The sequence below is a fragment of the Perognathus longimembris genome, chromosome 6 (assembly GCF_023159225.1).
Source record: "Perognathus longimembris pacificus isolate PPM17 chromosome 6, ASM2315922v1, whole genome shotgun sequence".
NCBI classification, from domain to species: domain Eukaryota; kingdom Metazoa; phylum Chordata; class Mammalia; order Rodentia; family Heteromyidae; genus Perognathus; species Perognathus longimembris.
In genome coordinates, this window is record NC_063166.1 from 68,502,785 (window position 1) to 68,515,698 (window position 12,914).

At 39.4% G+C, this 12,914-nt stretch overlaps 1 protein-coding gene across 1 annotated transcript in view; it reads left to right on the top strand.

Annotated features, from left to right (window-relative positions):
• Nucleotides 1-5,956: 5,956 nt before the first annotated feature.
• Nucleotides 5,957-12,914, top strand: part of LOC125353389 (agouti signaling protein) — a 93,017-nt gene continuing 86,059 nt past the window's right edge. Inside the window, exon 1 of the mRNA XM_048349029.1 lies at nucleotides 5,957-6,173. Within this exon, the coding sequence (XP_048204986.1) occupies nucleotides 6,079-6,173 (95 nt within the window). The 5' untranslated portion in view covers nucleotides 5,957-6,078. The remainder of the gene's footprint in view (nucleotides 6,174-12,914) is intronic.

The following is a 12,914-nucleotide window of genomic DNA, read 5'->3' on the forward strand; positions in this document are numbered from 1 at the left end:
TGAGCAACGCTTTGTACTGCTGTTTGGGAGACTCAACAGTTCTACTACATGTATGCCATGGAACAAAGTTATACCTGTTAACAGTGCTTAACGCTGGCCTCCACTCTTTTCTCTAAGTTATTTGTAATTCCTGGCTTAAAGAAGCCTCAACTTTCTTTGTTTAATCTTGCCTCAGAAGTTGGAGGCTGGAAATTTTCCAGGATGTGTATATTTGGGTGTGCATACCGCTCTGTAAGTGAGCCTCATCCTTGGGCACAGAGTCTGCTCCTCCTCTCATCCATTCAGTGATGGACTAAATTGAAGAAGGGAGAAATCACACTTGGGACTGGAATTGCTCAGAAGCCCTGCTCCCCAAATCCTGTTGTAAAACCCATCCTCAACACTGCACTGCCCCCAGGTGGCCACACTGGAGTTCACATTGCACTTGAATAGGGAGGAGAATATAGATGTGTGTGTCTCTCCAGCTGGCTCTTTAGAGACATGAGGGAGACAAGGGAGAAGCAACAAAGACAGTCACCAAGCTGGGCATTTAAATGATTAAGGAATGTCTTTTTTTGTAGGGTCACTATGAAGTTGGCATAAACTTGAAATAGATGCAGTCACCTGTTAAAATGCTCAGGGAATTGAACGAGTAACAAAGGTTTAGCTAAAATAATTTCTCAGGTTCCCCCACCCACCCAATGAAGATTTGTAAAAAAAAAAATCTAAGGATATTTTCTGACATTTATCCACTTGGACAATTGTTGGAAGTTTAATTTAAACCATACACTAAAACATAGAGGGTATAATGGTGTCATTTCTGCCTGCAAAGACATAGAAAACAGCAGCAATAAATAATGTCTACATACTGATAGAGGCACACTAAGATTTGCAAGCAGCAAATGGGCCAAGGGAAGGGGCTAGTTGGGGGATGCTTCTTGGAAGAAGTGATGTCTGAGCTGAACCTTAAACAATGAATTGCTATGTAGAAGCAAGGAGCTGATGACAGAAGGATCCCACATTTCACACAGAAAGGCCAGGGCTAGCAAAAATGTGGAAGGAAACAAGAGACGAGGAGCAGAACACGGATGCAACGTATCCTGACACAAAGAGATCAGGGAAAGTAATATAAATGAAGGCAGAATAATATAGCAAAAAGACAAATAAGCATGTAGGGAAGAAGTTTGGGAAGCAGCAGATACAAGGGGCTTGGATGAAAGGGAAAATAGAAAAGGAAGGCTTTCTAGCGTCTAGCTTAGGTGACTGTGTGATTGATGGTAGCTCTGATGAGACAAGAAAGACAGAGAGAAAGTGGTGTTTACTATGTGGTATCTATAGGCCATAGATAGATAGATAGATAGATAGATAGATAGATAGATAGATGGATAAGTAGATGGATAGATATCTGAAAATATGTTAAAATTAAAAATCTGGTGTTCACAGATTCAGATTTTATTAGCAGGTAGATAGCAATTAAAACCAAGAGAACATATGGTATCACCCAGAGAGAATGGGAATAGAGACAGGACTGTGATTCAAGGGCTAAAGCCTGGAATGGAACTAGGACAGCTTTGGTGATAGTGTCCTGTAGGCAGGATGAGGCTTCAGTGAAGAATGTTTTACCCAGGATTAAGCTTAGAAAGGATGGAGAATGGATACCCTAGATAGTCACAGAGATTGGTGACTGGCTCTCTTCTTTGGGTACTAGGTTACAATGGTGACACTAAGAGAGATACTCTTAAGTTCAGCTGCACTTTAGAGGTTGCTTCCAATGTTTATTTCTGGGAAAAGCATTTTCATACACATGGTCTCACTAACATAGCCCAGCCTAAAACCTCAGGGATTATAGAGGGGATTGTGCTAGGCCAACTACATGGCTCTTAAGAGTATAAGTACTCATCTCAAGATCATGACATTTCTGGGTCCATATTAGAATGGCCACTTATATTTTTCCTTTGAAGCAGGGAATCTTTTACTTATATCAGTTTTCTTATACGTGCCTACTCTGTTGCTTTGCACAATAAAGGTTTTTTTTAATTAAAAGTAGTTGGAATGAATTAACTCAGGACATGAAAATGAAGAGAAAAAAATCTAAAAGACAAACGATTCCAAAAGCAATATTTGCAAAACCATTTGGTGTAAACCAACTGAACAACTCATGGGGGGAGAGGATAAAGGGGAGGGGGGAGGGGAGAATGAGGGAGGAGGTAACAAACAATACAAGAAATGTACCCAAGGCCTAATGTATGAGACTATAACCTCTCTATACATCACTTTGACAATAAATTTAAAAAATTGAAAACAAAACCACAAAAAAGAAGCTAATATTGCAAGGAAGCAGGATTCAAATGAACTAAAACAACCAAGAAGAAACCAAAGCTGAGCAACGTTTTCTAGGTTTTAGAGTTTGCATATATAATTATCTATGGATTTTCAGTATGTCAAAAAGTTTATATTGGGGCTGGGGATATAGCCTAGTGGCTAGAGTGCCTGCCTCGGATACACGAGGCCCTAGGTTCGATTCCCCAGCACCACATATACAGAAAATGGCCAGAAGCGGCGCTGTGGCTCAAGTGGCAGAGTGCTTGCCTTGAGCGGGAAGAAGCCAGGGACAGTGCTCAGGCCCTGAGTCCAAGGCCCAGGACTGGCCAAAAAAAAAAAAAAAAAAAGTTTATATTGCAGGGCTGGGGATATAGCCTAGTGGCGAGAGCGCTTGCCTCGTATACATGAAGCCCTGGGTTCGATTCCCCAGCACCACATATACAGAAAACGGCCAGAAGTGGCGCTGTGACTCAAGTGGCAGAGTGCTAGCCTTGAGCAAAAAGAAGCCAGGGACAGTGCTCAGGCCCTGAGTTCAAGGCCCAGGACTGGCAAAAAAAAAAGTTTGTGTTGCACTTATGAATAGTACCATTACAATGTTTTGTTAGGATAACTGGCTAGGAGAAAGGCTGAAGCAGTTTTCTTCCTGAAGCCGTACCTAGTTACCAGGAAATGACTTTTTTTCCTCCATAGGGAATGTTTAAATCACAGAGAACCAGCATCTGCACTGTCTCAGTGCTGGGAGTATAACATTCTGCCATGTGGAAACAAGTTCATAGGAGAAATTTAGTTTTAACTCAGTTGCCTCCACTTCGCTTATTATTGGCTTTTATGGATAGGTGCTGGTCTAGTTTATTAGTCAAAATTCTCCTTTGCCCTAAGCTTTGTGTTTACTATTTTGGGGCTTATTGGTTCAATTTTTTTCCTTTGCAAGCTGAAATAAAAGTGTTCTAAACTAAAGGGGAAAGAGGTAGAGAAAGTAACTTAATCTTAGATAAACTGAGGCATTTATAAATTACTTGTGGGTTCTTTCCTCCCTGAGATTTTTTAAATTATTATTATTATTATTATTATTATTATTATTATTATTATTATTAATTTTGTCAGTCATGGGGCTTCAACTCAAGACCTGGGCACTGTCCCTGAGTTCTGCTTAATGCAGTGTTCTGCTACTTTGAACCACAACTCCACTTCCAGTTTTCTGCTGGTTAATTGGAGACTCACAGACTTTCCTGCCCAGGCTGGCTTTGAACTGTGATCCTCAGATCTCAGCCCCCTGAGTAGATGAGATTACAGGAATAAGACACTAGTGCCTGGCTCTCCCTTAGATTTATTTGTTGTTTGCCAGTCCTGGGGCTTGAACTCAGGGCCTGAGCACTGTCTCTGGCTTCTTTTTGCTCAAGGCTAGCACTCTACCAGTTGAACCACAGTGCCATTTCTCGTTTTTTTTCTATATATGTGGTGCTGAGGAATCAAACCCAGGGCTTCATGTATACAAAGTGAGCACTTTTACCACTAGGCCATATTCCCAGCCTTCTCCCTTAGATTTTTAACTCCTAATTAAAGGGGATATGCTTTACTCATCTATGTAACCTTACTGTCTAGTCCATGGTTGGCAGTTCAATAAATGCTTACTGTTTAATAAATTAGCCAAATAAGACTTTACAATAATTAGATGCATGCAATTGGTGATACAGTCAATAACACTAAAGAAGTTCAGAAAATAAAATCATCGTTAATTAGGATACTTAGGACATATTTTGTGAAGATGCAGGAAGGTTTCATGGAAGAATTTTACTCTCTAGAGACAGTTCTTTTTTTTTTTTTTTTTTTTTTTTTTGGCCAGTCCTGGGCCGTGAACTCAGGGCCTGAGCACTGTCCCTGGTTTCTTTTTGCTCAAGGCTAGCACTCTGCCACTTGAGCCACAGCGCCACTTCTGACCATTTTCTGTATATGTGGTGCTGGGGAATCGAACCCAGTGCCTCATGTATACGAGGCAAGCACTCTTGCCACTAGGCCATATTCCCAGCCCCTAGAGACAGTTCTTAATGCAAAGATCCTCGATGTCTCATCTACACAAACAAATTATAATGGAAGTTCTCAACATCATTGATAAAGAGTAAATGAGAAAGCAATATTGAGTAATTAACACATAGTATGACACATACAAGATACATTTTTGTCCTTTATAAATTTATATTTCTTTTACTAAGATAATCATCCCCCACTGAATTGTGAAGCTCTCCTGACAGTTTTCTGGAGGTTATAATGTCACTTTTTGCTGATTTCTAGTGTAATGCCTTTATACTACAGTGGCCCCAACACAGGGGGAACTTGGGAATCGTTGAACTCCTTCCTTGGCCTCACAATATAATTGTGGAAAGAATCTTCCTGTGCTACAATGTGTTCCCTTGATTTCAGGTGCAGTTCATGTGTACAAAGCCTCACAGCTAGCTCACTTCATTTCACTGTATCTCCTTCAGGATATTTACCTGCATTACGATAAAGCAACTCAAAGCAGATAAACCAGCTCAAAACCACAGAGCCTTGATAGGCAAGTGGAATCTGAAACCAGGTCTTGTGATGCTCTGGTCATCTTTCTGCTATATCCTAGATTAACAGAAACATTAGCCACAACAGGAGCCAGCACAGATCTCCTCCCAAAGAGATGAGTAAGTTCATGGACTCAACCTAGATGAGGCAGATTGTAGAGCTAAGGCCCCATGCTATTCAATAAAGACCTTCCAGTTTCTCCAGAAGTGGCAAATTAATACCCTTTTCAGTGGGTGTCCCTACAGAAACAAGAGAGTATGCTTACATGGCATTCACTGCCCCACCTCCCCTTGGCAGGCTTTGGCCAGGACTTACAGAATCTTGACAACCTATTTAAACCAACTTGCAGTGACTGGCAGCAAAATACCATTCCTCAACTAGCTGAGTCTTTCAGCCTCCACAGACTTGGAAGAGGGAGTCATTAGCCGAAATATTCAGGAACCAGGGGGTTGCAGAAGGTATGTAATAAATTCCATCCAGATGTTGGGATTGCTTTTCCTTTTTCTTCATTTTTTATCCCCCTAATCATATTCAAAGAGTGGACAAGTTGTTTTCACCTTACCAAGCAAAATAGGAAGAACATGGATTCCTTTTTTCCTGGACCAAAAGATTGGGAGACTAACAGTGTCTGGGTAATACAGGTTGACATCTGGTTTCTCAGGCAGCACTTTGTACGAATGGCAGAATTACAAGGTAGGTTAATGGTATTGCAAATAAACTTAACAAAAAAACAATTAGAGCTTTATATGCAAATATTTTCTACTTTGTAGATTCTGAACTTTCTAATCTGCTTTGAAATCTTTCTAGGAAATGATTTCTGTGCAAATGTGGTCCAGCGACTAGCCAAATGTGTACATTTCTTTATTAGAATTCGTGGGATATTCTCTGTCACACATCTGAGCAGCCTGAGTGTATGGCCGGCTTCATTGTGCTATGTGGGTAACAACCCAGAGGGTCATTAGATAACTCTCAAAAATTTTCAGCATCCCAGCTCTCTTGGGGTTAACTCTTGTGTGGGGCTAGGATGAGGAAAACCAGATCTTCCTGAGCTGCAGCCCCACTTGACATTCCCTTCATCCCACACCTGAGCTCCTGCTCCCTGGAATAGAAACCTGAGGAAAGAGCTGTGATAGCACAGAGCGGTTCTTCTTGCCAGTGGCTGCTTTGGAGTCTGAGCTGTGGGCATGGAGCTAGAGAGCAGTGCTGAGAGACGGGGACCTGGAATAAATGATACCCGGCGAATGGGAAACTCAGAGCAAAGGGATCTTATTTCTTTCCCTTCACAAGGTGGGATTTGCAGGCTTTCCTTTTCATCTGCATTGGTGAGTTTCAAAATGTTTAGTCCTTAGACTATGAGCAAAACCAGAATCTTGCCTATTTACTACGCTACGTTAACTAAACAAGGGAAAAAAAATAACCTTTGAGGTGTTTTACTGCATCCCTTCTAATTATTTGTAACTCTCTTCCAAAAATTGTTTTTGGTTTTTAATCTTTATTTAAATCTACAATGGAAAATATGCTTCAAAGAAAAAAAAAAAAACAGAACAAACCAGAGCCACCCAATACAGTTGTGTGCCTTTCGTTATGACCCAGCCCACGGAACAAATGGAAGACTGCAGATCATCAGAGATCCTTGATTTCATTTGGAGTATCACTGATCTCAAAACTTGATTTCAGAACCATTCTTTTAATCCGGAATATCTATCTGACCTCAGAAAGCAGCTACTGACGAATCCTGGGATAGGAACCTGTAGAGTAAGAGGTGAGCCCTACTAAGAGAAGAAGAAGCTTACTTTAGCGGATGTTTCAGTTAATGCCATCCCTGTGTTGTCGTAATATATTCTGAGTTCCGTTTTTTCCTTCTTCTTTTCTTTCTCTTCTTCCTTCTTCTCTATTCCTCCTTGTCCCTTCTCAGCATCTTACTTTATTCTTGTTTGTTTCCTTATAATAAAACGTTTCCTTAGCTGAGGTACTTAGGTGATTTTAGCCTAATACATTGTGCTTATTTATTGGAGATTCAGAATCTCAGTTTGTTATTCCAGTACAAAACTTTACTAGTGTTTAAGCATTTAAGTTATTGGAAAATCAATAGGCCACTACTCAGACCTTGTAGGCAGGTAGCTGAGATGGGCATAGGTCTGTACTCCACCACTGTGGTAGACTCAGAAACACATTGAGAAAAACGTAGGACGAAGATCCCGCTTGAGGAAGCAGCCATGTTGCACTGAGCTGACAATACAATCAGAAGAACAAACCTAGGCAATAGTGGAGCAAGGCATATAATGGTATGCCATTAGAAATTTCCAATTCTGTGGCGTCCCGGAAAGGAAGAAGGTGTTTGTTTGTTTGTTTGTTTGTTTTTGGCTCAAAGAGCTCTGTGAAATGAAGGAAGAGAGTTAAACTCACACCGAAGATACAAGCAGGTCTGCTTATCTTCTTAAGCTGAAAGAACCCCGTTAAAGATGGGCGCATCTACACTGATGGCTTCACTTTGAGCAGGAATGCCCCATGCAAAGGCAATTACCTGGAATGGGAGCCAATTATAGCCTTTTGATTTGCTTACTCCAATATCCTGTCAGGCAGATGAAGAAAGGAGACCTACCTTTACCACAAAAGAAGTAAATTGCAGGTGGAAGTATTTGGTTTCAGCCTCTGTCAAGTTGAGGCTTTGAAACACAGAACTTTGTGTGTCCAGGAAACTAACTACCAGATTCTATTGCTTTAGAGCGCTTGCAAATTCAAAGGAAATATGAAACCAAATTGAGACAATTCATTTTAATAGGCTGCTATCCTGTCAAGTGCAGTCTAGAAGAATCTAAAATTTTTAAGTAGCATAGACTTTCTGAATATGAGCAAGCATTCAAGCATCAGATCTTTCCAACTGTTACAGTGGGCTCAGGGAAGCAAAAGAATCATCTGTTCAGAGTTGGGAAGAGGTAAAAACCCAGAGCCAGTACTCTCATCAAAAAGGGAATAGAGGAAAGTAGGAAGAAAAAAAAAGGAGTATAGTTTTTAGTGTAGAAAATAGAAAATAAGAACAAAAAGATCAAGTGTCTGGCAGCAAGGTTGTGGGCAGGACAGCATCTTTGAATGAGGTAAGAAGGAATACAACTTGGAGAGAAATGTACCCAGAAAAATAGTTTGGGAGCTGAGAGTAAACTGATTTCAGTTGAGTTGGGAAGATTCATTTCATTTTAGGAAGGAAATCAGAACTGTAAGGCTTGAGTCTGTATCCAATTTAAATACCTGTGTTGCTAGTTCTAAGGATAAAGTTGTTCCTTGAGCCCGAAGGGTCTGCGTTTTGTTCATAGGTCAGCTATCTTGAGGAAAAAGAAGAGGGGATCTGAATGGGGGAGGTTTCATGAATCCCTGGGCTGGCCTCCTTTCCAAAGGTAGGATCCAGCCATAAATTGCCTTCTAGACAGCCGCCAGTTCAGTCTCCATCTGTTCCCCAAAAGTGTACTTAAAATTTTGCTCTTTGGCCAGGCTCGGGTGGCTCACGCCTGTAATCCTAGCTACCCAGGACACAGTTTCAAAGCAGCCGGAGCAGCAAAGTACCCGAGACTCTTATTCCAATTAAATCACAGAAAAGGCTGGAAGTGGTGCTGTGCTCAAGTGATAAGAGTTCTAGCTTTGAGCAAAAAGAGGACAGGGACAGCACCCAGGACCAGAGTTCGAGCCTCATGGGTGGCCAAAAAAAAAAAATGCTCTTTGCATTTGGGTGTTTTTAGGAAGAATCAGCTTTGGAGAGCCAAAGTACTAGATTTGAACCATTCTAAGGCATGATTTGAATCTTGTTGAAAAGTTAGGAGAATGTGAGTGTGAAATATTTAGAAATAGTCTTTGCAAACTGTCCTATAACTACCTCTACTACCTGAATGCTTTTAGCTAATTGATCTGTTCCAGCTTACATCATCCTTTATATCAACTGGAAGATGAAGACCAGTCTCTTCCAGTGGCAGGACTTGGGTGACTCTTGTGGACAGAGCCCATATATTTTTACTTTATTTCCTTTTAAAAAAAAATCATCATTTCCTTTTCTCTGAACTCCTTAATGTTGTAAACACACTTGCATTTTCTTTTTTTTTTCTCCTTATTTATTCAGATAGTATTTCACTATGTAGACAAGGCTGGTTTTAAACTTCCAATCTTCCTGATTCCCTCTTTGGAGTGTGGGGTTTACAGGCATATAGCACAACTCCTGGTCTTAAATAAAGTTTTTTGTTTGTTTAGGTTTTGTTTTAAAAGAAAACACAGAGGAAAGTGTTTAGCTTGATGAATCTTCACTCTGCAAATACACCTAGGATCCTAAAGCAGAATTTAGGTCTAGAAACAGGAACTGAGCAGCACCCAGAAGTAGCCCCTTCCCCCTTAAAGCCCCTTTGCTGCCCAAGGACAATCATTAACCCGATTTTTTTTTTTTTTTTTTTTTTTTGTTCAGGACTCAGGGCCCGAACACTGTCCCTGGCTTCTTTTTGCTCTAGCTCTTGAGCCACAGAGCAACTTCTGGCTTTTTCTGTTTATATGGCACTGAGGAATCGAACCCAGGGCTTCATGCATGCAAGGCAAGCACTCTACCACTAGGCCATCTTCCCAGGCTGATCTGATTTTTAAAACAGTAAATTAAGTTTTGCCTGCTTGAAGACTTTCCCTATGCATATATACACAAGTATATGTTTGTGGGACTTTGTTTGCACTTTGTAATGTATTAAGTCATTTTATTTTATGCTTTCTATCTTGTAAAGTTTAATTCATGTCTTACATACTACTGAATATTGGCAGCCCATTTTTTCTTTTGGGTAGGATTTAGATGCATCCATTTAGGACTTTTGGCTTGTTAATCAGATGACTAAGAGAATCAAGAGTTTGATACACATATAAGATATTCCTGCCCATTTATAATACCTGGCTTCTTCAGAGGACTTCTTGGTCCCTTGATGATTGTGTCAGGAGAAAGGTGACATTTTGTAATTTCCCATGAGATTCACATTTTCAGCTTGAGCTCAGTGTTAATATATGCTAGTGTATTTTATTTTTGTATTTTAAATTTCCACAAAATCATCTCTGAATTTCGTTGTAATTATAAAATTTATTCAAATTTTAGCTTATTTGATAAATAATTAATTTATACATTGGTGCTAAGAATTGAAGTCAGATCCTTCAGCATGCTAAGCATGGCAATCCCCAACCCTCAGTATGTGTGTAGATGTGTGTGTGCGGTGTATATATGAGTGTGCATGCATAAGTGCCAGTCCTGAGGCTTGACTCAGGGCCTGGATGCTATCTCTGGACTTTTTTGTTCAAGGCTAGCACTCTACCACTTGAACCACAGTTCTATTTCTAGATCTTTGGTGGTTAATTGGAGATAAAAGTCCCATGAGCTTTTCTACCCAGGCTGGCTTTGAACTACAAACCTCAGACCTCAGACTCCTGAGTAACTAGGATTACAGGTGTAAACCACCATCACCAGGCTCCCTCAGTACTTTTAAAGTATGTTTTTTCCCTTGATAATTTTTCCCCACTGTATGTACCAGGTTCTTCCAAGAAATTCTGGGCTCCTTTGGCAGATAAGTGGCTTGAAGGAATATGTTCCTCAGTTGTTTTCTATATTTACTGAGGAGTTATGTTCACCCTTATGTCTCTTGGATAGTTCATTCATGCAACTGACAAATTTATTTTATGGCAGGTTCTAATCTAGGTAGTGGTAATACAATACTGAAAAAAGGTAACACTGGAAATGGATTTAGATATAAACTAAACAACAAAGATAAAGTTATAACGGATAATGAGAGGACTGAAAAAGAAATCGATAGGATAATATACAGAGTAATGGAAAAGAGTTTGCTTTTAACTGGTGGTCAGAGAAGAGCTCTGTGAGGAAGTGACAGTAGAGATAGTCTTAAAAAAAAGAAAATGAGCCTCATATGCCAAGATCTGGGGAAAGAGTATTCTAAACCACGGAAACAGAACATGCAAGGTGGGAAAAGGTTTGGCTTATTGGCAACAGAAGGAAACCACTGTGGCTAATACACAGTAAACAAGGGGGAAGAGAATGAGATGTATTGGGAAAGGCAGGCCTCCCTTGTAAGCCGTGTAGGCCATGTAAGACCTGATCTTAGCTTTAGGAAGCTAAGAGTTCTAAACCGGGTGTAGCTTTTTTTTTTTTTTTCTTAATGTTACATTTTTTGTGCCTAGTTTTTCCTTTTGTAAAAACTAAAGATTTAAATTTTACATAGCAAAACAGGGAAACATACAGATTCTATGTGTATTGTGTGATGAATGTTGATAATTGTACTGCTAGATAGGTTTCTAAAGTGGTAAAGAATATTTTAAAATTTAAATTTGTGTGTTTGCCATTCCTCGGGCTTAACATTAGGGCCTGGACACTGTCTTTGAGTTTTCTTGCTCAAGGCTAGTGCTCGATCACTGGAGCAACTCACTTCTGGCTATTTGGAGACAAATTGGAGATTAGAATCTCATGGGCTTTTCTGCCCAGGCTGTCTTTGAACTGCAGTCCTCAGACATCAGCCTTCCTGAGTAGCTAGGATTACAGGCCTATGCCTGGCACCTGGCTCTTTTAGCTCCTTTTTTTTTTTTTTCCCGGTTCTGGGGCTTGAACTCAGGGACTGAGCACTGTCCCTGAGCTTCTTCTTTTACTCAAGCCTAGCGCGCTACCACTTGAGCCACAACTCAAATCTCTTTCCAGATTTTTTTTTTTGCAATTTTTCTGGAGATCAGAGTCTCACGAACTATCCTGCCGGGGCTGGCTTAGAATTATTAACCTCAGATTTCAGCCTCCTGAGTAGCTAGGATTACAGATATTAGTCACTATCCAGCTTTTTAGCTCATTTTAACATTGAGTTTGTCTTTCATCTTGAGTGAAAGTTTTTACATCCAAGTTCTTTTACAGATATGCATACTGTGAGTATTTTCTCCTAGGCAAAAGCTTATTTTACTAACAGTGCCCTTTGAAGATCAAAACCAAAAATAAGCAAGCAAACAATACACTTATGTATACTTGGATCATTTTAAATTAATAGAAAAATAAATTTTCAAATCTTGTTGAATTGACCCTTTTTTCATTTGCAATACCTCTATCTCTGTTATTTTTCTTTGCTCTAAAATCTACTTTGATATTAATGTATCTATTCAGGATTTCCTTTTAACTAATATTTTCTTGTCTTTTCCTACCATTTTGCTTTTAGAAAATTTTACTTATAATTCAAATATATTATATTTTTAATTTCTTTGTAGGTTGTATGCACTCAGTTCATTAAAAAAAAATCCATTCTGGCAATCTATGTTTAAATGGGTTTGAATGATCTACATTTAATTTAATAATTTATATGCTAGAATTTAGGTCTATGATTTTGTTTTTCTTCTTTTGTTGCCTTGTTTCCCTTTTCCTGAGTTCTTTGAATTATTTGAAAAATCTTTTAGTCTTCTAGGTGATAAGGTTTTTAAAATGAAATTGTTTTATATGGTTTCTTTTTTAAAAGAATACTAAAAAGATTACAGTATAGATGCATACAACTGCAGTTTCCTATTAATTACTGTTTTGCTGCTTCAGGTGGAGTGTAGAAATGCTAGTACTGTGTTAGTCCCTTCACCTTTCCACTGTATGAGGTAGTTCTCCTGTATTTCACATCTGCATGTATAGAAAGCACTTAGGACAATACTACACTGTTTACTCTTAAGCATCAAACATTGGAAAGACCTCAGAGAAGAGTCTGTTGTGTTTACTTAGGTAGCTTCTGTTTCTGTTCTTCCTCCTGATGTTTTCCAGTTTCTTCCTGAGAGCATTCCCCTTCTATCTGACCTCTTTTTGTTTTTATAAAGTCATTTTTACTGAGCAGATCTAAATTCTTAGTTTCCCTTCATCGGAGAGTACCTCTATTTCGTGCTCACTTATCGTGGGTATTTTCAATGGATATAGAACTCTGAATTAACACTCAGTTAGCATGCTAAAAATGTTGTTTTTCTTGGTTTTTGTATCTGATTTCTGATGAGAAACCATAGCTATTAAATCATGGTTTCCAAAAAGTAATATATCATTTTAACTC